The 27,449-nt window shown below is 39.1% G+C and overlaps 1 protein-coding gene and 1 long non-coding RNA gene across 2 annotated transcripts in view; one reads left to right on the top strand and one right to left on the bottom strand.

The window, feature by feature from the left end:
* The window catches only part of LOC143655544 (uncharacterized), a 6,613-nt gene extending 4,516 nt beyond the window's left edge, over positions 1-2,097 (bottom strand). The window contains exon 1 of the long non-coding RNA XR_013162150.1: positions 1,798-2,097. This is a non-coding gene — a long non-coding RNA (uncharacterized LOC143655544). The remainder of the gene's footprint in view (positions 1-1,797) is intronic.
* Positions 2,036-27,449, top strand: TMX1 (thioredoxin related transmembrane protein 1). The gene is made up of 8 exons (XM_077126776.1): positions 2,036-2,265; positions 5,209-5,324; positions 6,727-6,772; positions 8,545-8,673; positions 12,422-12,467; positions 12,564-12,665; positions 12,791-12,857; positions 26,077-27,449. Exons 1-8 carry the CDS (start codon positions 2,114-2,116, stop codon positions 26,247-26,249), a joined length of 831 nt encoding a protein of 276 aa, XP_076982891.1. The 5' UTR covers positions 2,036-2,113; the 3' UTR covers positions 26,250-27,449.

The following is a 27,449-nucleotide window of genomic DNA, read 5'->3' as shown; positions in this document are numbered from 1 at the left end:
GAAAGCATGGTGTATCTATGATTACCATTTTACTCATTCATATTTGAGGAATAATTGTTCAATCATTCATTTAACAAATACTCATTAAGCATTTATTATGTGCCAATTTCTAATAGAGGTTTAACACTAAACATGAGGGATCACAGTAGTGAACAAACGGTAGGTTTCCCATGCTTATGGAACGACACTGTCCTTGAGAGGAAGAAAGAATTCAGATAATAGCAAACGATCACATTAAGTTAGCATTATACAGAGAATTGGAATGGGTTATGATGGAGAATGACTGGGTGGCCTTCTCAGACAGGGTGGGGAAAGCCTTTCTTAAGTTCACCGGCAAGAAAGAGTCCCGTGAAGACCCCTGGGCTGAGTAGTCTAGGCAGAGAAACAGCCAATGCAAAATCCTCGGGTGGGGGTGAGTTTGACACGTTCAGGGAACCAGGAGAGTGTAGTGGGATGCGGAGGGGGAGAGTAATAATACATAAGGATGCAGAGTTGGGCAAGGGGCAGGTCATGCAGGATTTTGTCTGTGAGGATAAAGAGTTTATGGAATTTGGATTTAATTTCAATTGCATGGGAAAGCAATGGGAGGTGTTTAAGGGGAGATGGTTTGATTTCATTTGGAGGAACAAGAAGGAATGCGGGGGATCCGTTAGGACCTATCATGGTTGTAGAGGCAGGGACACGGATCGGTGCCCATTTTGGTCTACATTCGTGTTTACACGTGTCTGAGACAAACTCTCAAATATTCATTACGACACTGTGTGCCTAGTTACCCGTTGAACTTCTAATTTGGGATCTCTGCACCTATGGCACCTTAGCCCATCGGGGCACGACTCTGAAGTGTGCCCTCCGTGGGGTCTCCACCTTTACTGCAACAAGGGCACGGATGTGAAGTGTGCCCTCCGTGGGTCTTACACTTTTATCCCACCAGCGGCACGGATGCGAAGTGTGCCCTCCGTGGGTCTTACACTTTTATCCCACCAGGGGCACTGATGCGAAGTGTGCCCTCCGTGGGCCTCACACTTTTATCCCACAAGGGGCACCGATGTGAAGTGTGCTCTCCGTGGGTCCTGCACCTTCATCCCACCAGGGGCACGGATGCGAAGTGTGCCCTCCGTGGGTCTTACACTTTTATCCCACCAGGGGCACCGATGCGAAGTGTGCTCTCCGTGGGTCCTACACTTTTATCCCACCAGGGGCACCGATGCGAAGTGTGCCCTCCGTGGGTCCTACACTTTTATCCCACCAGGGGCACCGATGCGAAGTGTGCCCTCCGTGGGTCCTGCACCTTCATCCCACCAGGGGCACGGATGCGAAGTGTGCCCTCCGTGGGTCTTACACTTTTATCCCACCAGGGGCACGGATGCGAAGTATGCTCTCCGTGGGTCTTGCACTTTTATCCCACCAGGGGCACCGATGCGAAGTGTGCCCTCCGTGGGTCCTGCACCTTCATCCCACCAGGGGCACGGATGCGAAGTGGGCCCTCCGTGGGTCTTACACTTTTATCCCACCAGGGGCACCGATGCGAAGTGTGCCCTCCGTGGGCCTCACACTTTTATCCCACAAGGGGCATGGATGTGAAGTGTGCCCTCCGTGGGTCTTGCACCTTCATTCCACCAGGGGCACCGATGCGAAGTGTGCCCTCCATGGGTCTCACACAGGCACTCAGAGACCCCCGGAGCCCCCGAGCCTCTCCTCCCCTCCACAAGGAAACCAGGGGTCTGACTCACTTCAACCCCCATTAGTTCTACAATATTGTTTTCAAAGGAAATAAAAGAAAACCTAAAGGGCGTTTACCGGAAACTGCCTTAGTGACGTCATGAAGTGTAAATTCCAACCTTAGCCGCCGAAAACCTGGTACGTCTTTTACGTAGCCCCGCCCACCTCCTAGCCACGCCCCTTCCCCTGCGTCTTCCCTTCCCAGCAGTCCGGACGCTTGGGGCGGGTTTCCTGTCCTGCGCACTCCGGAGAGCGCGCCTCCCTCCAGGGCCCTGTCATGCGCATTGAGAGACCAAGGCCTGCGCATGAGCGGAACTGGCGTGCTAGGCGGAAGTGACGAGTGCTGCAGGCGGTGGGAGCCGCGTCCGTCCGGGTGGGCGGGCGCGTGGCTGACATGGCGCCCTCCGTGAGGCTCGGGGTTCTCTCGGTAGTCCTGGTGGTGTTACTCTGGGGGGCTCCCTGGACCCACGGGCGGCGGAGCGACGTGCGCATCGTCACGGACGCGAACTGGAAGGAGCTGTTGGAAGGAGAGTGGATGATAGAATTGTGAGTGCCGGGGCTGCCGCGGCGCCCCTCGGTCTGTCGGGCCGGCCGGGGTCCGAGGCCGACTCTGGACTCCGACTCTTCCCCACTCCACGCGGCCCGGGGTCCCCGGAAGGCGCCCCGGGCCCCTCCGATTCTTCCAGCTCGTCTTCGGAGCAGCTACCAGCTTGTTCCCCGCCCCAAGCCCTCGTCCCTTGCTCGGGATGTTAAGTTTCGTCTCAGGTGTCCCCGGCCTCGTCTCCGGGGCTGCGGCGCGGAGAGCTGGTGTTCCTCCTCCGGTTCTCCGCAGGGGTGGGGTGCGGGTGGGGGCCTGACTAGCTCGCATGCACGCTGTTTCGGGGCGATCCTGCACAGGCAGAGCTTCCAGACTCATTTCCACCCAGCTTGACAGGAAAGGAAATTCAGCAGACGCTCCACTTCCTCTTGTCTTATCATCCGTAACAGATAGTTTTATGGTGCTGGAATTTAAGGCTCTTTATTTGATTTGGCACATAATATTACGTTCTTTTTTTTTGTAAGTGCCCAGAAAATTTAACTGGGTTTATCTTTAAATCTTCATTTTCTTTTTCCTCCTTTTTATTGCTTTTTTCTTTATCTCACTCCACATTTCCTTTCTCCTCTGCCTGTGTGTTTTTGTAAAGTAGGGAATATCTTGGGTTGTGACTCCTGAGCCCCTGTGATATTTCATTAAAAGGTAAAATTAATGTATTACATAGTGTGATTATAAACTCTTAGGAGTTCCGACTCATCATCTGTTGTTGAATAAAATCATGAATGTGGCGATTCCATTATAATGTACATTCTACAGCCATTGCTTTAAGAGCTAAAGAAGTGATGGTGACGGTATCAGTGATACATTTGTATTATTAGAGATATTAGTAAAAGCACCGTAATTTAGCGTTAACTGTCTGCAAGTTGCTTCTAACCACCGTGCATACATTATTATATTTAATCCTCCATGAATTCTGTAAAGTAGGTGTTATTTCCCCCATTTTGTAAATGAAAGTCAGATGCCTAAAAACCTTAATTAACCTGTACAGATACTGCTTTATTGTCTTCCTCTGGGTCTGCAGAGCCTGAGATTGAGTAGGCATGTGATAATTGCCAGACACCCCTCCTGTACCAGAGGCTTGGCGCATGTTTCCTGATTCACGGACGCAACTAAAGCTGCCCTTCAGGGAGGCAGGTGTAGGTGGGCATCTTCAGGGGTGAACCCAGAAAGCAGAATCAGTGGCTCTTGAGTCATAAAAACAAACAAAAAAAGGCTTAGAGGAGGGTAGGATAGGGGAAAAAAGTTTATAGTATGCATATAATTTGCAATTCAGTGAAATGAATTTTCAGGCACCATTGAAGCTTTGGCAGGCAGGAAATACAACCAGTGACAGCAGTTGTTTCCAGTCATTATCATGCATAACTTGTTTTAGATTGTTTATGCAATATGCAGTTTCATAAACAATGTGTTGAGCAATAGTGATTATGAATTTACATGCAAAATATAATCAAATGCTCTTTTAAGGATTTTTAAAACTCATTCGATCAAACTAAATATAGCTGTACAAAGTGAAGTATTAAGGTGAACAAAACGCCACATTGCTTATATAGCATGTTCGAATTAGAGCCTGTATCTGAAATTACAGAATAGGGTAGTGTATTTTCTTTTTTCTGTTGTCTTAGCCTAAAGGTTTTGAAATTAAGGAAGTCCAACTAAGCAACAAAAGGAACTGGAAAAGGGCTCTAGTGGTCCTAATGTTAGTTTGCTCTTAATAACGTGTGAGTTACCTCAGTAAATCCATCTCTGATCAGTCCTGTTAGAGAGTTTTCGTTGTGATACAGTTTATATGGAGTTTGGCTTTTATATGTGATACCGGTTTGTCTTGTTCTGCAATACCTATTAATTGTAGTTTTATTTTCATAAAACAAGTCAAGAAAATATAATGAAGTACAAAAACTGTACTCTTGCGTTTAACAGGCATAGGATTCTTGGTTCTGTAAAAGAATTGAGGCAGATTGTAAGGTAATATACCCTAAAATGGAAAAATACAAAGCTTAGGGAAAAATCAGTATCTGGGAGGATAGTGAATACCAGAGACGTAATTAAAATGCTAACATGTTTGCTAGAGAGTTTGTAAACCAGAGAACTTGGAAAAAGGCTGTCCAAAAGAGTTTCATTGGCCTGCCTAGTGTTTGTGTTTATAGGTTAAGTTTGGGGTAATATTTTAACATAAAAATTTAGATTTTCAGCTTTTAAATATGAGTGGAATACACTACTCAACCAGCACTTTCCTGTGGCAGCAATGCTCTGTAGTCCTGTGGGCCTCGAGATATGACACAGACTTCATTATTCACTACAGCTCTTTACTTCCTGTTTTTCTTAAAGCAGCATCTTACGTTTATAATTCCTTCACTGTAAGATTATTAAAATTGGTGAACTCTGAATTTGGCATTGAGTTTTCTGGTGACCACATTTTAATAGAGAAATCTAAAGACTTTTAAAGAACTGTCTTGTATGTGGAAAAGATCTTCTGCCTAAAGAACGGCTTCTTGGAATTATTTTTACGTGATTAGCATCATCAGTTCCTAGTTCCTGTTTTCTAGAGTGTTAGACCCACACTTAAAACTTTTTTGTCTTCATAAAATTAACCGCGTTGCTATCTTCAGTGTTTTTAGTAGAAACTCTTTCACAAACTAAAAATTAAAAATTTTTTTTTTAATCCCAACAGGGATGATCGTATTAGAGTGCTTAACTTTGTAACATATAATTAGAAAAAAATGTACTATTAGGTTTTAGATGAAAGCCATTAGAAGTGTATTTCCTACCGGTGGTCTGTGTATAGTTTTCAAATCTTGCTCTGTATTTGCCTTTGTGTTTATTTGTAAAATGTTCGTGGATTGTTAGATCTCTTTTCAGTTTTAATTCCTACTGTCTCTTTTAATCGTGTTTTTTAGTTATGCTCCATGGTGTCCCGCCTGTCAGAACCTTCAGCCAGAATGGGAAGGTTTTGCTGAGTGGGGAGAAGATCTTGAAATCAATGTTGCAAAAGTAGATGTCACAGAGCAGCCAGGTACCGTGAATGAATGTTGTTTCTTTGCCAATTGGATTGGTATGTTTTTCCTGTTTTCCACATTATGTGGTCTTATTTCTCGCTTCTGTGAGGTTTTGACTGTGTAGCAGTCTGCAGCTGGTAAAGCTCACCCACCTCCCCGGTGCAGGCCTAGGGTGCTATTGCTGCCAAAACCGGACGTCTCGGCTGGTTGCGCCCCTCATTTCTTGCATGTTCTGCTCTTTAGGGACCTTGGGGACATCTTGGCCTGTCCCCGCCTTGCCGAAATAACGGCCTCTGATCTCTTCTTGTTTACATCCCAGGCGCCAGACTAGCGTGTGCGATGCTTTTGAGATGTGTGAAAACATTGTGGTCCAGCTGTACATTGGCCAAGCCATTGTTTGCTTTCACACCAAGCTTCAGAATGAGGAGCGTGCTTTTGAGGCTCTTTGTATGTCAGGGATCTTCTCTTCTTTAGAGAAAATCTAAATCTCTGAAATTGAATTTTTCCCAGATTTAATGTCTTTGATACAAGGACATGGGCTTTTAATTATAAAAGCTCTCAAGGTGGGTGCATGGGTGGTTCAGTGGCAGCAGGAGACCCAGGTTTGATTCCTGGATCATGTACCACCCCCCCTCCCCCACCCCATCCCCCAAAAAAACTCTCAGAGTTATGGGGTCTGGTGCATTCCTGATGTGAACCCCCTCGGCAGGTGGCAGGCCTTGATGATAGGACAGTCCTTCCTCAGAATCAACCTCTTCTCACTTACTCTCAGGGGTCGCAGCAGTAAACTTGGGTTCCTGGCTCTCTTCCCATCCCAAATGATGATAATAATGAATATTTATGAACAGTTCCCTTTTGTTGGCATTTATTATTTAATTTTCATACAATTTGTGAACCCCCAGACAGGTGGGTAAGAAAACTGAGGCCCAAAGAGGTTAATTCTCACTCTTATCAGTGCTTGGCTAGTACTATTATTGCCCCTCTTATGGAAGATTCATACTATTTTACATTTTTAGCAACACCTTAGAATCTGCTTTTGTTTCTTGAATGCCATATGCAATTTCATTTGATTTTAGGCCTTCCTAAAATGATACTGATAAACTGTGTTGTCCATGAATGATCTCTAGTTGTCTTGTCACAATGGTATAATGAGTGTTTATATGTATTTATGAATGCCTTCAATAACATACCTTTTTATTGACATGATATATGGTGATCTCTTTATAAAGTTGCTGTGAGTACATAATTGAGATTTTTTTTTTGTTCATTACAAAGCTCAACTATTTTAAGTATTTCATATTCTTTCCCCATTAGTATTTAAGTAATTAAGAATCAACTTTAAAGTAGCCAGTAATTGACCTATGTAAAACCTGCAATGTGTTTTGTTTTTATTTCTGAAGCCTTTCTTTATGTCTATAGGGCTGAGTGGACGATTTATCATAACTGCTCTTCCTACTATTTATCAGTAAGTATGTAAAGACTTTATAGTTATGGAGAAGGTAGCATGATAGCGTAATATTCAGAATAGTAAGCCTCTGGCTCGCATCACATTTAAGGAGCTGAGGTAATTTTATTGTGTTCGGCAGGTATACTGGAGGGCTGATTGTGCTCTTAGAGTTGTTGTAGGTGCCTTAGGATAGATGAACAGTGCAAGTAACATGGTCACAGTTCTTAAAAGTTTGTAATGATGTTATACTGCACTATAAACCATGATGAGCCCAAAGTAATGGTACAAGTTTAAGTCCTGTAGGAGTTAGGTAAGGGAGAAATAAGCCGCTGTGAGCGGGCATGGCTCCCAGAGAATTTCAAGTTTAAACACAACCTTAGAGGGAGTACAGGGCATCTGAGTGCGGGGTAGGCATTCCTTTCTGAGGACAATCTCATAAGCAGTGATGATAGAAGCACAGTAGCTAAGAAAGGGTTGTGGCTCAGCCTTGGGGAGAGTAGTAGTGATATGGTTGGATTTTGAGTTACGGTGAACAACATTATGTAGTCTTCATTATCAGGTCTTTTCGTTTGACTTCTAAACCAGGGGTGGGAAACTTCAAATCTTTGTACCTTCCCTGTCCTTTATATCATCTGGCTGATAGGTTAAATACCGACATATACTTTTATCCTCATTTGAAATTATGGAAACAATTTGTTGGCAATATTTTGTGTTTGTGTCTTGTATCTTGCTTTTCCTGTTGTTTTTTTCCCCTTATGTTTAAATCTGTTTGTGGTGCCTTCTTTATTCACCCTGCTCCCTTTGTATCTGTTTCTGTTTTCTGTCTCCTTGAGTGCTTTTCCTTTTTCACTCTTTACCCCACATGTCTTTAATTGGCTGTAATGTCTCTTCTTTTCCTTCTTTACTTCTCAGTACTCCCTGAACTTGGAATTTCTGGCTCCTTTGCTTTTAGTTACATGTTTATTATTCCTTTTCCCCTAATTTCTGCTTGTTGAAATCATACTCATCCTTCAAAGAACATCTCAAATGCCTTCTCCAGAAAAATTTTTTTGGGAGGCAGGGGCATGGCACTTGTGGTCTTTCACTCTGGGTGGGGAAAGGATCTCCTGTACCTTCTGTAAGTAGTAGGTGCTATTGGGAATATTTGCACTTTAAATAGAAGAGTTAAGTAGGATTAGACCGGTAGTTCTGTTTAGGGTAGTTTGAAAATGGTGAAGATAAGGGAGCAGGGAGAGTCATTGTGACCCTATGACGAACGTCATATTGGGTTGGGAAGCAGGAGGGAGATCTCGGGGAGAAGCAGCCGGACTGCACAGGAGGGACGGAAGCCCTGAACCAGATGACTCCTGTGACTTAAAGCGTGATGGCTGAGATGATGTGATGATAACTGGAAGTACCGGGAAAATACCTTTAATTTTTAACTTATCATTTAACAGTAGCTGATATTCAGTATGTGCCAGGTACTATTTTAACAGCTTTTCATAAAGTAATTCCTTTAATATGTGTATTATGCATAAAGCTTAAAAGTGATTTTTCTGAGATTTATCTTTGAACTCTCATGGTTTTGTTATTTGTAAGAATAACAGTAACAAAGTTTTAAGTCAGGCTTGTTTTAAAAGTATAGATTTGTTTAATTAAATTTGGGGCTAAAATGTCATGAACAGGTAATGTAATTATGTATGCATCGCTAATGATTTTATGTATTGACAATAAAATGACGTGAATAAGTAGCAAAATCAAATTTGTTATTTACTAGGTGCTGGTTAATTTTTAACTCTGGTCCTTTTTAGTTGTAAAGATGGCGAATTTAGGCGCTATCAGGGCCCAAGAACTAAGAAAGACTTCATAAACTTCATAAGTGAGAAAGAGTGGAAGAGCATTGAGCCTGTCTCATCCTGGCTTGGCCCAGGCTCTGTCCTGTAAGTATGGAGGAATTTTCTCTTAGCCGTTTCAGAATTAATTGGAACGGGTAATTAAATTTCATGCAGATGAAGCATTCACACTGAATTATTTCCTGGGCTCTTAGGGTACATTCAGATTTATCACGTGTTACTATGTGTAAGACCAGAACAGATACTTTCATCCTAGCAAGCTAGAAAGAGGTGTTCTATAGATTTAAGTTGAATCCCTTTTCAGGAATGTTTTAGCTTGGTGCATATGGCCATATGTATCAAAAACGGGAGTAGTCCCCTAAGAGTGTGAGCAGTGGATGGTAGAGCTATGACTTAATAGTTTGAATGAGAACCTTCAAATGTTTCCCTTTGGTCTTCAGTTCTCTGTGTGAAGAGAATGAATTATGTTTGATTACCCCCCCATCCGATAATGCATATGAATAGTATGGAAAATTAGTGACTCTAAAGGTATGACTCACTACTGAGCTTTATATATAGCTGGAAGCAACTGTATTATTACCTGGTAGCAGCTTGCTTTGGGGCAGTAAGGATTGGAGATTGCAAGCATGTTTCCTGCTTTGCCATTGGGATTTAAGGCCGCATGAGTCCTCCAAGAGATATGGGGGTTGCAAGTTTTGCTGAGGTCGTCATGTATTCATCCCAGTGTGCCTTCTCCCTTATGTTTATCCCTAGAGTATGGGAAACTGGGCACTGATTGCATAAGATTAAAAAAAACATCCTGGCTTCTGGGGATGGTGGGGAGTAACAGCCCTAAGCGGTGTTTGGAAATAGCACTTTGCCATTGGCACCTTTCCTTCCATGCCTCTTTCTGTCTTCCTGAGAAAACTCTGAATTGAATTGTCCTTTAGCCAGCAGAGTTCCCCAGCCTAACCACCAGCCAGCCTGAATGAGGAACCTCGGGTTCCTGGTAAGGGTTTAATCAGTGCAGGCCACAGTGAAGCTGCAGAGTGTTTTAGGTTTCGATTCCTTTGTCCTATTCCTATTTTGCTTCTTACAAAACAGATGTGACATGGAAAGCAATGTGATTAAAGTATTTGCTGTTGAACTGAAAATGCAACTGGTCTTTGTTCTGTAAAATCTCATCTTATAAATGAATCATAACCGCTTTCCAGTAGAAAATGGTTGATCATGAGTCTCCATTGAATCCTCAGAGCAGCAGTCTGTCCCTTTTTTTTGTCAAACTGAATAGGGCACTTACAGTGAGCTCAGTGTGTTCCCCACCCCAGTGACTGGTGTTTAAATTAGGATGTTCTATGGTAGCTTCGTCATGTTTGAGCATCCCACAGACCCTTCTTGTTTTTGAAGCCTTCTGCCTTTTTGTAACTGGCCCTAAAGCCCTTGGATTTAATTATGTAAAAAAAAACAATATTTTACTTATATGATGACTTAGCATTTGTTTCCTATGTAATTATTTTCTGTAGCATTAAAATACATCACACTAACACTATTGTAACTTTTATTTTTATGCCAAACTTGATGTAGGTACAGTCCTGGTAGCTTGTTGCTTGTGTAGTGTTTTCCTGCAGTTACACTTAGAGAGTCCATTGATTTCAGGAGAGACCTAGTCTAGTTAAAAATCTCAGTTCCTCTTACATGAGAGGTATTGGGTTCAGAATAAGCTGTAAAGGTGGTAGAGGAAGATGTCCAAGAATATTTAGTAAAAGTTTGAAGGAATAAAGAAGCCACCTCATTCACAGTCCTGAAAGGAGCTATTTAGGAAGTGAACTAAATTGATGGCATTCACAACTACAAAAAGCTTCTTACAGACTCCTCAGGTAGTGCTTGGGCCCTTATTAGGACTTCACTGTTTTTGGAGGAAGCCTTATATTGAGGTAAGCTTTACCTCAAATTTCCAGAGATTTATTCTGCCCCTACCCTAAAAATGTAACTCTCCTTTTATTATTTAGTAGCCATTCAAATCAATATTGTTCATCAGGTCTCTTTCAAACTAATCATCCCCAGTTTCTTGAATTGTATAAATGTTTTCAGGGACTGTTTGTATTGTTATAAGCCTTTATAAATTATCCTAAAAAATGAGCATTGTGAACCTGATGTAATCTGATTAATTTTATGTTTTGGATTATATTGATTGGATAGATATCAAAGCCTATGTCTGGAAGATTGTTAGCCTTTTTTAGTTGCATTGTCAGGTTGGTTAATAATTTTGAACTCTTAGTTAACCAAAACCCTAAGGTTTTTTTTTTTTAGTTTTAGGGGTGGGGTGCATGGTCTGGGAATCAAACCCAGGTCTCCCTCAGGGAAGGTGGGCAATCTAACCACTGAACTACCTGCCACCCCTAAGATTTGTTTTTTTAATGTACGATTATGGTTTATATTTCCTTCCTCCTATTTTGTTTTCTTGGAATGAAGTAATGTAAGACTTTTTTATTTCTTTTGAATTTAATCTTGAAAGGATAGGCCAGATCTAACAAATACCCTTAGGAGATTGTTATCATTCTTTCCTTTTAGAAATATGAAGAACCTATATTTAGGAAAAATCATACAGCTGGAGAATGTCAGGTTTAGGACAAGATGTTAGAAATCTGGGCCCATCTTTTTTCCCCTAGTATCATCTCCTTCCTCAAAACCTCAGGGGGAGGCTGGCAGACCTCTCGCTTTTCTCCTGTCTGCCCTCTACTAACCTCATGGCAGTTCCTGCTTCATTACTAGAAAGTTCACTTTTATCCTTTCCAATCTTATAGCCATTTAGAAGACTGTAGTAGTGGCCCCAGTTTGAAAGTTCTAGATTATTTCCTGAAGTGAAGTTGAAGATGTTAAAAATATTTTAAAAAGGCAAAAGTGAAAAACAGGCAGTTAATCTTTGGTGATAGAAGACAAAATAGTAGTTATATTTGGAGTGGGTGGGTTGGTTTTGACAAAGGAGTCTCCTGGGATTTTGGAAATGCCCTCTATCTTGAGCTAGGTGGTTATTACAGAGGTGTATATATTTGTAAATATTCATCATTGTGACTTACAAGGTATGTTATAGTTCACCTACTGTTTTTTTGATGGCCTCTACTTAAAACACCAAGTTGGTTTATCCTGAGTTTTTTCTTCCTCAGGCTCCCTTCCTTGTTAATTCTTTGGAGGATTTCAAGGGTGCTGTTTGCTTACAGTGAGTGTACCTTAGTCAAGTGGTTCATAAAGCCTGTGATTTATTATTCAGAATGTACTGGAATTTTATATGGCATCCATCTGATTTGCTCGACCTCAGAAGGCATAAGGGGATATTTTATTTTTACTTTTCAAAAACAGTATACAGGGCGGGCAAAGGTGACTCAAGTGGCAGAATTCTTGCCTGCCGTGCCGGAAACCCGGGTTTGTTTCCTGGTACCTGCCCATGCAAAAAAGAAAAACTGATAACAATTGCTAATCCCTCCTTACTAAAAACAACCAAAGATATCTTAGTGTAAACTCTTATAGAAAGAAAAAATAATTATTGAACACTTAGCAAAATCATCAAATAGATAATTAATGATTAGTGTGAAAGCGGTAGGAGAAAAGGAAAAATAGTTATCAAGTTTTATTTATGAGGATGTCACATAGTGGCAAAAATTCAGAAACATTACTTTTCATTAGCAAGCATTCTCATTTCAGTCACGAAATCCGTAATATATCATTAGTCTTTATGCGAGCTATAAAATTGGTTGTGTTGGGGAAATTATAGAGGAGGGAATAGAATAGATTTGAATGTATACACATATACTACTTCAGAGCTATGTATTATTTTTCAATCTTCTCTCTTTTATTTTAGGATGAGTAGTATGTCAGCACTCTTTCAGCTATCTATGTGGATCAGGGTATGGGCTAAAATTTTATTTATATTTTAAATGTTTTTGATACTGTTGCTTTTTATAAAAGACCAGGTTTTTATTTTATTTTTCTTTCGATTTTAGACTTGCCATAACTACTTTATTGAAGACCTTGGATTACCAGTTTGGGGATCATATGCGGTTTTTGCTTTGGCAACTCTGCTTTCAGGATTATTATTAGGACTTGTAAGTATTTCATTTTCAGAGTTCTAGGAAAAAGATTAATTTTAAAAATTTTATAATTTGATATAGTTGTACTAGCTATATGATATATTATGCATTCAGATTTCTTACAGTGTTTATTTTTGCAGTGTATGATATTTGTGGCAGATTGTCTTTGTCCTTCAAAAAGGCGCAGACCACAACCATACTCTTCAAGTAAGTATATTTTTAAGTATTTCCTTTTTATTTACTGTGGTCTTGTTAATTTCCGTAAACACAATCACATATTTAACAGATAGTCTTCTAGCTTAGCTTCCTAAATGTGGAATTGTGGTCTAAATCAGTCATGGACCATGAAACACTGTTATTTTTTTGACTTGTATAAAAGTATGGAGGAGTTTAACATTGCATATGGACAGTAGATATTTAATAGCATTGATTTGATATCAGTTTATTTGGAATTTTCATATTCGTGGATCCATGTATATACCTAAGTCAGAATTTTAGGAAAGTCAGAATGAGTCTTTAAAGTCGTTCATTAGTACAGTGACTACATTTGAAGATTGTTATTTATATATCAGCCAGTTTTAAGGTTTTCTGGGTAGGAAATCGGGAAAAGCGGTTTCTGTAGCTTTTTTAGGATTTGTATTGACACTGTGTACCTTATTACAAAATGTTTACTTAATTAGAAGCATTAGCTGTTGTCTGTCTTAGTATAAATAACTATAGATAATTCTATTATATCTATTGTTCTATTATAGATAATTCCAATTTTTAATCTTGAAAGTCATACTGTTCAGAAAGTCCTCATATTTGCAAAGTCTGTAAAGAATTTTCCCATATCTTTCTCTTGTCCCACTTTCTCTAGACTGCATAGATGATTATGTTCTTGTTTTATGGTTGAGGATGCTACGGCTTAAAGACCACACAGAAATTACAGAGCTAAGTGTAGAACCAAATCAGACTCTTCTGTTGTGCTGCCTGTTTTTTTTGGCTGTATTGGATTTACTGAGATAAAAACATAAAATAAAATCAGTAGAGAAGTGTTGGTGATAGCTGAAATAAGATTTCATTTAGAATGTACCTGTGCACTGGATGACTGAGTTTATTCTTCTCCTAAATAATGGCATTGATACTAAAATAGGTATGTCTAGAAAAGAAATCATTTTATCCATCAAAGGCCACTGACCCACAGGAAAGAATAAATAGTTCCTACTCAAAGACAGATTTGTTTCCAAGTTTAAGGTAAAATGTTCATTCACAACTTGTAATTGTGAATAAAATATACAATTTGATTAATGCAAAAGATAAATCCATAAAAATACCTAAACAGTTATGTTTGGTTTTTCTTGATTACCTCTGCTCTGTCTTTACCCTCAAATAAGTCTTACAGCTATCAGACAGTCTGGAGGGTGATCAGTGTGCACCTTGCCTTGGCTCTGCAATGACACCAGTTGATGCTACAGATACATCCTGGAAGATGTGATCTGTTACCAGATCATGTTCTCATCTGGGTCTGAGAAGGCTGCCGAGGGCATCTGCATAGATTGTTTTCTCTGAGGAATTAGGTGTTGGTTGTCATAATGCTGGCCCCTAAGCTGAGTTTCTGATTCAGAGTTCTGTGGGAGGAGCTGAGAATTTGCATTTCTAACAAATCCCAGGTAAAATTGCTGCTGCTGGTCTAAAGCTCACTTTTGAGAACCACTGTCTTAAAATGCTTTTAGTAAGAAAATCTGTAACTCCCTTGTTCTGAAAGTGTTTGTCTTTTGGTTTTAACCATACAATCTTCTTGAAAGAATATTGGCTCTGATGGGTTCACCAGGATATATATCTGGCGTTTTCAAAAGATGTTAAGTGTTTTTGAATTTGGAGGGTAGGGACAGTGAATAATTTAGCACAATTTAGGAAACTTTTGAAAAGATGAACTTAAAGAAATGGCCAGAGAAGATACTGTATCTCTTATAACAAGTTACAACGAAATTCATTTCTTGGAAATGAGTTTTTTTTAATTTTTTTATTTATTAATTTAAAAAAATTTAGAACAAATAAAAACATTAACATATCATTCTGTTCTACATACATAATCACTAATTCTCAATATCATCACATAGTTGTATATTCATCATTTCTGAGAACATTTGCATCAATTCAGAAAAAGAAATAAAAAGACAACTGAAAAAGAAATAAAACGATAACAGAAACAAAAAGATTAAACATACCATATGCCTTACCCCTCGCTTTCATTTATCACTAGCATTTCAAACTAAATTTATTTTAACATTTGTTCCCGCTATTACTTATTTTTATTCCATATGTTCTACTCATCTGTTGACATGGTAGATAAAAGGAGCATCAAACCCAAGATTTTCACAATCACACAGTCAAATTCTGAAAGCTATATAATTATTCAATCATCATCAAGAAACATGGCTACTGGAACATAGCTCTACATTTTCAGGCAGTTCCCTGAACATCTTGAACAATAAGGTGATATCTACTTAATGCGTAAGAGTAACCTCCAGGATAACCTCTCAACTCTGTTTGGAATCTCTCAGCCATTGACACTTTGTCTCATTTCACTCTTACCCCTTTTGGTGCTGAGTCTCAGCTCATTCTAGGATTTCTGTCCCACGTTGCCAGAAAGGTCCACACCCCTGGGAGTCATGTCCCATGTAGACAGGGGGAGAGTGGTGAGTTTGCTTGTTGTGTTGGCTGGAGGGAGAGGCCACATCTGAGCAACAAAAGAGGCTCTCTTGCAGGTGACTTAGGCCTAAATTTTAAGTAGACTTGACCTATCCTTTGCAGGGTTAAGTTTCATATAAACAAACCCCAAGACTGGGGGCTCAGCCTATAGCTTTGGTTGTCCACACTGCTTGTGAGAATATCAAGAATTCAACTTGGGGAAGTTGAATTTCTCCCTGTTCTCACCAGTCCCCGAGGGGCACTTTGCAAATACTTTTCCACTCACTGATCAAATCACTGTGGGATTCATCATGGCCTCACCTGGACAAACCAACAAAATCTCATGTCCTCCCCAAGATTCGAGTACTTATGGTGTTCAATCAAGCTATCAACATAAGTTATATTAGGAGATGCACTAGTCAAAATATAAATTTTGTACCAAATAAATATTTGCTTTAGTCTCACAAGTAAGTTGAAATCTTTAAATATTAATTACCATCTATTTTCAGCACCCTGCGGTAATGACATTCCTTTGTTCTTCCTCATGCACAAATATTTTTAAAATTTGTACATTTAGTCACTATCATTATACACTCTAGGCATTCCTAGATTATACCATCACAATCTTTATCGTCTATCTTTCTTTCTGATTTCATTTATGTCCCTAGCCCTCCTCCCTCTATCATTCTCACGCGCAGCTTCATTCAGTGTTTTAACAAAATTGTATTACAGTTAAGGAGTATTGCGCCATCCATTTCAGAGTTTTTATATTCAGTCCTGTTGCACAATCTGTATCCCTTCAGCTCCAATTACCCAGTATCTTACCCTATTTCTATCTCCTGGTGGTCTCTGTTACCAACGAAATATTCCAAGTTTATTCACTAATGTCAGTTCATATCAGTGAGACCATACAGTATTTGTCCTTTTGTTTTTGGCTAATCTCACTCAGCATAATGTCCTCAAGGTCCATCCATGTTGTTACATACTTCATAACTTTATTCTGTCTTAAAGCTGCATAATAATTGCATCGTATATATATACCACAGTTTGTTTAGCCACTCGTCTGTTGATGGACATTTTGGCTGTTTCCATCTCTTTGCAATTGTAAATAATGCTGCTGTAAACATTGGTGTGCAAATGTCTGTTTGTGTCTTTGCCCTTATATCCTTTGAGTAGATACCTAGCAATGGTATTGCCAGGTCATATGGCAATTCTGTATTCAGCTTTTTGAGGAACCGCCAAACTGCCTTCCACAGTGGTTGTACATTTGACATTCCCACCAGCAGTGGATAAGTGTGCCTCTTTCTCCACATCCTCTCCAGCATTTGTCATTTTCTGTTTTATTGATGATGGCCATTCTGGTGTGTGTGAGATGATAGCTTATTGTGGTTTTGATTTGCATTTCCCCAATAGACAGGAAAGTTGAGCATCTCTTCATGTGCCTTTTGGCCATTTGTGTTTTCCTCTTCTGAGAAGTGTCTGTTCAAGTCTTTTGCCCATTTTGAAATTGGGTTGGCTGTCTTTTTGTTGTTGCGTTGAACAATCTCTTTACGAATTCTGGATACTAAAGCTTTATCTGATATGTTGTTTCCAAATATTGTCTCCCAGTGTGTAGGCTGTCTTTTTACTTTCTTGATGAAGTTCTTTGGTGCACAAAAGTGTTTAATTTTGACGAGTTCCCATTTCTTTCTTTCTTCATTGCTCTTGCTTTGGGTGTAAGGTCTATAAAACCGCTTCCAAGTAAAAGATTTATAAGATATTTCCCTGCATTTTCCTCTGTTTTATGGTCTTAGACCTAATGTTTAGATCTTTGATCCATTTTGAGTTAACTTTTGTATAGGGCGTGAGATACGGGTCCTCTTTCATTCTTTTGCATATGGATATCCAGTTCTCTACGCACCATTTATTGAAGAGACTGTTCTGTCCCAGATGAGGTGGCTTGTCTGCCTTATCAAAGATCAATTGTCCATAGATGAGAGGGTCTATAGCTGAACACTCTATTCGATTCCATTGGTCAATATATCTTTATACCAGTACCATGCTGTTTTGACCACTGTGGCTTCATAATATGCCTTAAAGTCAGGCAGTGTGAAACCTCCAGCTTTGTTTTTTTACCTCAGGATACTTTTAGCAATTCGGGGCACCCTGCCCTTCCAGATAAATTTGCTTATTGGTTTTTCTGTTTCTGAAACGTAAGTTATTGGGATTTTGATTGGTATTGCGTTGAATCTGCAAATTAATTTAAGTAGAATTGACAACTTAACTCTATTTAGTCTTCCAGTCCATGAACACGGTATGCTCTTCCATCTATTTAGGTTTTCTGTGATTTCTTTTAACAATTTCTTGTAGTTTTCTTTGTATAGGTCTTTTGTCTCTTTAGTTAAATTTATTCCTAAATATTTTATTCTTTTGGTTGCAATTGTAAATGGAATTTGTTTCATGATTTCTCCGTACAGATTTTTGAGTGTTCATCTTGTAACCTGCCACTTTGCTGTCCTCATTTATTCGCTATAGTAGTTTTGCTGTAGATTTTTTCTGGTTTTCAACATACAGTATCATATCATCTGCAAACAGTGAGACTTTTACTTCTTCCTTTCCAATTTTGATGCCTTGTATTTCTTTTTCTTGTCTAATTGCTCTGGCTAGAACCTCCAACACAATGTTGAATAATAGTGGTGATAGTGGGCATCCTGGTCTTGTTCCTGATCTTAGGGGGAAAGTTTTCAGTTTTTTCCCCATTGAGGATGATATTAGCTGTGGGTTTTTCATATATTCCCTTTATCATTTTAAGGAAGTTGCCTTCTATTCCTATCCTTTGAAGTGTTTTCGACAGGAAAGGATGTTAAATTTTGTCAAATCCCTTTTATGCATCAATCGAGAGGATCATGTGGTTTTTCTGCTTTGATTTGTTGATATAGTGTATTATATTAATTGATTTTCTTATGTTGAACCATCTTTACATACCTGGGATGAATCCTACTTGGTCATGATGTATAATTCTTTTAATGTGTTGCTGAATTCGATTTGCTAGAATTTTTTGAGGATTTTTGCATCTATATTCATTAGAGAGATTGGTTTGTAGTTTTCTTTTTTTGTAATATCTTTGTCTGACTTTGGTGTGAGGGTGATGTTGGCTTCGTAGAATGAATTAGGTAGCTTTCCCTCCTCTTCAGTTTTTTTAAAGAGTTTGAGCAGGATTGGTACTAATTCTTCGGTAGAATTCACTAATGTTTGGTAGAATTCACATGTGAAGCCATCTGGTCCAGAACTTTCCTTTTTGGGAAGCCTCTTAATGACTGATTCAGTTTCTTTACTTGTGATTGGTTTGTTGAGGTCATCTATTTCTTCTTGAGTCAAAGTTGGTTTTTCATGCCTTTCTAGGAAGTTGTCCATTTCATCTACATTGTTGTATTTATTAGCATAAAGTTGTTCATAGTATCCTCTCATTACTTCCTTTATTTCTGTGGGGTCAGTGGTTATGTCTCTTCCATTTCCGATCTTATTTATTTGCATCCTCTCTCTTCTTCTTTTTGTCAGTCTTGCTAAAGGTCCATCGATCTTGTTGATTTTCTCATAGAACCAGCTTCTGGTTTTATTGATTTTCTCAATTGTTTTCATGTTCTCAATTTCGTTTATTTCTGCTCTAACCTTTGTTATTTCTTTCCTTTTGTTTGCTTTGGGGTTAGTTTGCTGTTCTTTCTCTAGTTCTTCCAAGTGGATAGTTAATTCCTCAATTTTTGCCCTTTCTTTTTTGATATAGGCATTTAGGGCAATAAATTTCCCTCTTAGCACTGCCTTTGCTGCATCCCATAAGTTTTGATATGTTGTGTTTTTCATTTTCATTTGCCTCGAGATATTTAGTGATTTCTCTTGTAATTTCTTCCTTGACCCACTGGTTAAGAGTGTGTTGTTGAGCCTCCACATATTTGTGAATTTTCTGGCACTCTGCCTATTATTGATTTCCAACTTCATTCCTTTATGATCTTAGAAAGTGTTTTGTATGACTTCAGTCTTTTTAAATTTATTGAGACTTGCTTTGTGACCCAACATATGGTCTATCCTTGAAAATGATCCATGAGCACTTGAGAAAAAGCTGTATCCTGCTACTGTGGGGTGTAATGTTCTATAAATGTCTGTTAAGTCTAGCTCATTTATTGTAATATTCAAATTCTCTGTTTCTTTATTGATCCTCTGTCTAGATGTTCTGTCCATTGATGAGAGTGGGGAATTGAAGCCTCCAACTATTATGGTAGATGTGTCTATTTCTCTTTTCAGTGTTTGCTATATGTATTTTGGAGCATTCTGGTTCAGTGCGTAACATAAATGAAGATTGTTATGTCTTCATGCCGAATTGTTCCTTTTATTAGTACATAGTATCCTTCTTTGACTCTTAACTGTTTTACATTTGAAGTCTAAATTGTTGGATATTAGTATAGCTACTCCTGTTCTTTTCTGGTTGTTATTTGCATGAAATATCTTTTCCCAACCTTTCACTTTCAACCTATGTTTATCTTTGGGTCTAAGATGTGTTTCCTGTAGACAGCATACAGATGGGTCCTGTTTTTTTAATCCATTCTGCTAGTCTATGTCTTTTGATTGGGGAGTTCAATCCATTAACGTTTAGTGTTATTACTGCACGGGTAGTACTTTCAGTACTTTCTTCTGCCATTTTGCCTTTGGATTTTACATGTCATATCTAATTTTCCTTCTTTTTACCTTTACTCTTAGTCTTCCTTTTTACACTCTTCTCCACACCTCTCTCTTTTTGTCTTTTTGTACCTGTCTCTAGTGCTCCCTTTAGTATTTCTTGCAGAGCTGGTCTCTTGGTCCCAAATTCTCTCAGTGATTTTTTGTCTGAAAATGTTTTAATTTCTCCCTCATTTTTGAAGGACAATTTTACTGGATATAGAGTTCTTGGTAGGCAGTTTTTCTCTTTTAAGAATTTAAATATATCATCCCATTGTCTTCTTGCCTCCATGGTTTCTTCTGAGAAATCTACACATAGTCTTATTGGGTTTCCCTTGTATGTGATGGATTGCTTTTCTCTTCCTGCTTTCGAGATTCTCTCTTTCTCTTTGACCTCTGACATTCTGATTAGTAAGTGTCTTGGAGTATGTCTATTTGGATCTATTCTCTTTGGGGTATGCTGCACTTCTTGGATCTGTAATTTTAAGTCTTTCATAAGAGTTGGCAAATTTTCAGTGATAATTTCCTCCATTAGTTTTTCTCCTCCTTTTCCCTTCTCTTCTCCTTCTGGGACACCCGCAACACGTATACTCTTGCGCTTCATATTGTCATTCAATTCCCCGAGTCCCTGCTCATATTTTCCATTTTTTTCCCTGTAGTTTCTTTTTCTTGTCGGATTTCTTATGTTCCATTCTCCAGTTCACTAATCCTATCCTCTACCTCTCGAAATCTACCATTGTAGGTTTCCATTGTTTTTTTCATCTATTCTACTGTCTTTCATTCCCATAAGTTCTGTGATTTGTTTTTTTCAGACTTTCAGTTTCTTCTTTTTGTTCTTTCCTTGCCTTTTTTATATTCTCCCTCAATTCATTGATTTGGTTTTTGATGAGGTTTTCCATGTCTGTTCATATATTCTGAATTAATTGTTTCAGCTCCTGTATGTCATTTGAATTGTTGGTTTGTTCCTTTGACTGGGCCATATCTTCAATTTTCCTAGTGTGATTTGTTGTTTTTTTGCTGGCATCTAGGCATTTAATTACCTTAATTAGTTTATTCTGGAGATTGCTTTCCCTTCTTTTACCTAGGGTTTTCTTGCTGGATGAATTTGTTGTCTATCTGTTCTTTGACATTCCGTTCAGCTTTATCTGGACCTCTAGCTTAGGTTATGTTTAACAGGAGAATTTTTCAGTCCTTGTTTTCTTGTTTCTTGCCCTGCTTGTATGGTGCCTTCCCCCTCCCCACCCTTAGGAGAGTCTACTTAGGTATTATAGACCCCAGGGGATTTTCCCAGACCACCCTTGCCTATCAGGAGGAAAGAGTCACCTGCATTGGTTTTCTGTGAGGGTGAGATCCAGCAGATTAAAAGACTTTCCTGTGAAGTCTCTGGACGCTGTTTTTCTTATCCTACCCAGTATGTGGTGCTTGTCTGCCTGCAGGTCCCACCAGCATAAGATGATGTGGTACCTTTAACTTTGGCCGACTCTCCCTGCTGGGGCGTGGTGGAGACAGAGGAGAGGTTGTAGGCTGGTTTTAATGGCTTCAAATTACCAAGCCCTGGTGTCTGAATTCCTTGAGGGAGGGATTCCATCTGAGTTGGGCTTCACCCCTCCCCTGGGGAAGGCACAGGCTCCAGAAAAGCCCTCAGACGAGCTTGTTTCTGCCTATGCCTGGGGCAGTTGCAGCATGAGAAGTCCTGCTGCTGTATCCAAAGGCAGTCAAGCCTTTGTAGAAACACAGCCACAAAAACTTCTGTTTCCTTCTGGTGTTTTTTTTTTTTTTTCTTTTTCCATCAGCCCTGCCCCCTTGGCACTGGCGCAAAAATGAGCGACCCTCTGCTTTGACCAGGTTCACCTGAGCTGGGGGCCTATTTTTAGTAGTCAGAATTTGTGAATTAATTCCACAATTGGTGTTTGGTTGGGCTCAGACCCTGCTTCTGGTAAAGTCCCTTTCCTTTACCCTCTGGGAAGCAGCCTTTGGGGGAGGGGTGCTGGCCACTACGGCTTGGGGAACTCATGGTTCTGGGGGGCTCACAGCCAGTCCAGCTGGTCCAGACTGGGGTACGCTGTGTGTCTGCTCACTGACATGGTTCCAGCAGCCGTTCTGTACTGTTCCTGGTTATTTAGTAGTTGTTCTGGAGGACGAACCAAAACGTGTACAGTGCTAAGCTGCTACCTTTGGAAATGAATTTTTTAAGTGACTTAGCCAACTGATGTCAGGCTACTCAAGTTCTTTTCTCCTCTGCCAAGATTCACAGTAAAGTAAGAGAAACCTATACTTTTAAATATCTGTGAATTTGGAGAGATTGAAAGGCATAAAATAATGGGTTTTCTGAATGCTGTCCCAAATTATTCACTAAGAAAGCAGTGTAGTCTTTAAACTACAGATTTGATTGGGGATTCCACCCCTTCTGCTTTTGAGCAGTATGACAGAAGTTTCCTAACTTATCTGAAACTGTAACCTCCATTAAGAAATGGAAACAATTACACCTGCCCCCATTGGATCATTATGAAGCTTATAAGATAGATATGCAATGCTCACGTTATCCTGGTGACAGGTACTAAACACTCAGTATTTACTACTCAGATGATTATATAATTTATTTTTCTTGGTGACACTGATGGATATATTTTAGTGAGATATTACTGCCTCTGTAGGAGGCCCCATGATTTCAGTTGTTTTACATTATGTGTGTTTGATTAATTTTGAGTTCTTAGAGAAAGAAACTCAACTTAGTATAGTTTTGAGCAAAACAGGATGTATTGGCTTATGTGACAAAGGAGGCTTGAGGGCAGAGTTGAGTGGATCTTGGGGCTCCAGTGATGTTAAGACACTGTGTTTCTGAATTGCTCAGTTCTCCATACCTTTGCTTGACTTCATTCCAGCCTGGTCTTTCTAGTTGGTACCATCAGCCAGTTGTAGAAAGCTCAGCTCACAGTCCTGGAGTAAGAAGACAATCCACTGTTTTCCTACCCCCTTCTGTTTTTTGAAGGATTCTGGTTGACTCTGTTTGAGTAAAGGGCTCACTTAAATCAGTTACTAATAAGCAGGATTTCTCAACTTGCCCGCTATGGGCTAGATAATTCTTTATTTTAAATGACTCTCTTACGTGTTGTAGAATGTTAAGCAGCATCACACTCTGTGTACCCCTCCTCCCCCTTTGTTGTGGTGGTCACAAATGTCTCCAGACATTGCCAAATGTTCCCTTTGGGGGCAAAATCATCCCTGATGAAGAACCATTCCTGCAAAATAGCATTCACCAGAACTAGAGGGGATACAGGCCCTCTAAAAAATGTAAAATGTATATGCATGTTTGTACATATTTAAAAATTCATTCATCGTATAGGTAATTACATTCATTTTAATTTTTGTAATTAAACCTTAATAAAATTATGTATTTGAGGGTTGAGAAGGGTGCATTTATAAAACCAGTTGAAAAAAATAAGGACATGAATGCAGCCTTCAGACATAAGTACTTGATTGCTTTCCCTTGGGAACTGAAACAATGTTAATGTTCAAGCTTGTTTCAGTATCTCTATTGACTGAAAATGTGCAGGCATACCTAGAGATATCACAGGCTTGGGGCAGACCACCATAATAAAGTGAATATCGCAGTAAAGTGAGCCACATATTTTGGTTTCCCAGTGCATATAAAAGTTATATTTAAACTTTACTGTAATCTCTTCAGTATGCATTAATGTTATGTCTAAAAAATGTTCTTACCTTAATTAAAAAATACTTCATTGTTAAAAAATGCTAACCATCATGTATGCCTTGAGTGTGAGTTGAAATCTTTTTGTGATTGAGGGTCTTGCCTTCATGTTGCTGCTGATGAGTCGGGATGGTGGCCACTGAAGGGAGAGAGGCAGACTTAAGACAATAGTAAAGAGGGCCGCAGAGATAAACTCTTTAATGAAAAATTTCCCCATAGCATGTGGTGCTGTTGGAAAGCACCTAAAGAAGTTTTACCTAAAGTAGAACTTTAAAAATTGGAATCAGTCCTCTCAAACCCTGCCACTGTTTTATCGACTAAGCTTATGGAATGTTCTATATCCTTTGTTGCATTTCAGCATGGTTCATAGTGTTTTCACCAAGAATAGTTTCCATCTCAAGAAACCGCTTTCTTTGCTCATCCATAAGAAGCAACTCCTCATCTGTTAAAGTTTTATCATGAAATTGCAGCAATTAAATCATATCTTCAGAATCTACTTCTAATTCCTGTCTCACTTGCTGTTTCGACCATATCTGTAGTTATTTCCTCCCTGAAGTTTTGAACCCCCATGAGATTTGGAATCAAAGTTTTCCAGACGCCTGTGAATGTTGCTATTGTGACCTCCTCCTATGAATCACAGATTGTCTTAATGACATCTAGAATGGTGACTCTTTTCAGGTTTTTGATTTACTTTACCCAGATCTAGCAGGAGAATCACTATCTGTGGCAGCTCTAGCCTTAGGAAATGTATTTCTTAAATAATAAGACTTGAAAGTTGAAATGACTCCTTGATTTGCGGACTCATTGGCTGCAAATTGGACGTTGTTTTAACAGGCATGAGAACGACATCCATCTCGTTGTATGTCTCTGTCAGAGCTGTTGGGTGACCGGGTGCATTGTCAGTGAGCAGAATTAAAGGGAATTTTTTTTTCCTGTGTAGTAGGTCTCCACAGCAGGTTTGAAATATTCAGGAACCATGTTGTAAGCAGATGTGCTGTCATCCAGGCTTTCTTGTCCCACATATAGAGCATAGGCAGAGTAGATTTAACCTACTTTGGGGCCCTAGGAGTTTTAGAATGGTAAATGAGCATTGGCTTAAGCTTAGTCACCAGCTGCATTAGATGCTGTCAGGAGTATTAGCCCCCTAAGAGTGGCATCCTGTCCTTCGAAGCTTTGAGGCCAGGCATTGATGTTTCCCCTCTATCTTTGAAAGTTGTGGATGGCGTCTGCTTCCAATCGAAAGCTGTTTGGTCTGCATTGAAAGTCTGTTGTTGACTGTAGCCGCCTTCATCGGTGATCTTACCTAGATCTCCTGGATAACTTGCTGCAGCTCCTGCATCAGCTCTGGTAGCTTCTTCTTGCACTTTTTGTGAAGGAGGGGGCTTTTTACCTTAAACGTCATGTACCAACCTCTCCTAGCTTCACACTTTTTTTCTGCAGCTTCCTCACCTCTTTCAGGCCTTCACAGAATTGAAAAGATCTGGGCCTTGCTCCTAACTAGGTTTTGGCTCAAGGGAACGTGGTGATTGGTTTGATCATCTGTCCAGACCACGAGCATTGTCTCTGTATCAAGAGTAAGGCAGTCTGCACTCTTATCATTTTTGTGTTCACGGGAGTGACATTTTAAAAACATCTTTCAAGAACTTTTCCTTTGTACTTGAAGCTTGGTTGTTTGGCTCAAGAGGTCTACCTTTCAGCCCGTCTCAGCTTTTGACATGTCTTCCTCACCACAGCATTTACCAAGTTAATTTCTCTGTCTTACGTGGGTGTGGGTTGGAGGCACCTAAGAACAATTACTATAGTAATATCAAAGTTCAGTGATCATAGATCAGCATAACAGATAGCATAATAATAAAAAAATTGAAATACTATGAAATTACCAAAATGTGATACAGAGACAGAAAGTGAGCACATGCTGTTGGAAAAATGGTGCCAATAGACTAGCTTGACAGAGTTGCCACAAACCTTCAAATAGTAAAAGATGCAGTATATGCAAAGTGCAATAAAATGAGGTAAGCCTGTATAAAATAGTTATACTTAATGCGGTATATTTTCTTACAACTTGCTATCTGGAGAATTAATTCTGGTTCATTAATTTCAGTTTGGCTTTAAATAAGTGGGTAATTGATTAAATTTGATAAGTAAATAGTCTTCCAAGCAAGTTTTTATTTTTATAATAGCGACTTGTTTTGTCTTATTCTTAGTGGTGGTTTCCTTCTGGAAATTCAAATGTGTGATGAACACGAAAGCAATTTATGGGCCTAAAATTCACTATTGCACTGTGAATTTATCTCAGTTTTAGTCTAAAGTTAATCTAATATATCAAAAAAACACACATATCTGATCTTTATCTTTAAGAAAAATTATTACCGGAATCTCCACCATTGAGAAAAGTGGAGGAGAAACAGGCCGATGAAGATGCTTCCGAGGACGAAGGTGGAAGTAAAGAGCGAACCAACAACAAAGACTTTCCGCAGAATGCCGTGAGACAACGTCTTGTGGCTCCTTCATTGCCCACAGATAAATGCTAACTAGTTTTTATAAGTATCTTAATATTATGATTTTGACAAAAACGGAAGATCTATCATTTGTTTTGGAGCAAACTGTGACTTACCTTGCAAGGGTCGTTCTAGCTTGTCATTAGATTGAACAGCCTACCTTCAGAAAATGAAAGTAGCGCTAGGTGTAAAAGTTTGAAGGGTGGTTAAGAGCAGTGTGGTGGTAAAAGTCTGCTGCTGAGTAATAAAGTTTGACTATGTTTATTTAACAATAACCTGGTTCAAGTCTGAGTTGAGAATTGACACTTCCTAAGTATTGCATTAGTGAGGTATTTGAAGATGTACTAACGAATTTACGTTAGGGAAAAATATTTAATTGGATATAATTTTTCTCAGTTTCACTGTGTGAAGAAAAGAACATATTTCCCATTAATGGGAATTTTCCCCATAGTCTCAAGAAGTGTATATTTCACTGACACCTCTGTGGTGTTTTAGAGATATAGTCCAAAATTTCTTCATATTTTTAGATTATACAATTGATAAAAACTATTTTAATTTAATTATAGTTTTCTACACATAGTAATTAATACAGAATATGCTACTGATTTAGGGAGATTTTATAAATCCATGGTTATTGTCTTAATTCCCATAAAGGTTGATTATTGCCTTTTTTGTCCCTCTCTGTTCAGTGTATTGTTTTTGTTTTCCAATTTGGATGATAATTGCCTGGAAATTTTCCTTTTTTAGTAACTAGTGCTTTTTTGTTGGTACAATTTGATATAGTTTACTAAGGGATCCTTAAAACTGAAGAACTGTCTACAGATAACTGTAAATTTGTCAACTTGTGGTGGAATGCTTGCCTTTCAAGTAGGACACCTGGGTTCAGTTCCCGGACCATGCACCAAAAAAAAAAAAGGTGAAATTGTGAATTTGGCAACTCATCTCAGATTTTTATACTTTTTCTTTCCTTTTTTTAAAAAAAATTATTATAAGGTGAACATTCCTGATTTTTACTTGGTGTTGTAGAAGAGCTTTGATATTTTACATTTCAAAAATTCACAGAAGCTTAAATTAATATAAAATAAAGTTTGCATTCTGTTCAGGAAAATGCATCTTATAGTGGATGTTTCCAATGGATTTTTGTATCCATATACAGGAAGTTCTTAATTGATTCTGCGTAGTCAATGTATGCTGGATGTTTTAAAAGTAATAAAACATTGTCATGTTTTTGAA

The sequence above is a fragment of the Tamandua tetradactyla genome, chromosome 14 (genome assembly GCF_023851605.1).
Source record: "Tamandua tetradactyla isolate mTamTet1 chromosome 14, mTamTet1.pri, whole genome shotgun sequence".
Taxonomy (NCBI): domain Eukaryota; kingdom Metazoa; phylum Chordata; class Mammalia; order Pilosa; family Myrmecophagidae; genus Tamandua; species Tamandua tetradactyla.
Note: the sequence above shows the minus strand (reverse complement) of the source record. Positions and strands in the feature narration are given on the sequence as shown.

Bases quoted from the DNA above. Each gene is read 5' to 3' on its own strand.
- TMX1 (XM_077126776.1), top strand. From the start codon at position 2,114: ATGGCGCCCTCCGTGAGGCTCGGGGTTCTCTCGGTAGTCCTGGTGGTG. The intron at 5,325-6,726 runs GTACCGTGAATG...TTATGTCTATAG, and splicing joins AGATGTCACAGAGCAGCCAG to GGCTGAGTGGACGATTTATC. The intron at 8,674-12,421 runs GTAAGTATGGAG...CTTTTATTTTAG, and splicing joins CTTGGCCCAGGCTCTGTCCT to GATGAGTAGTATGTCAGCAC.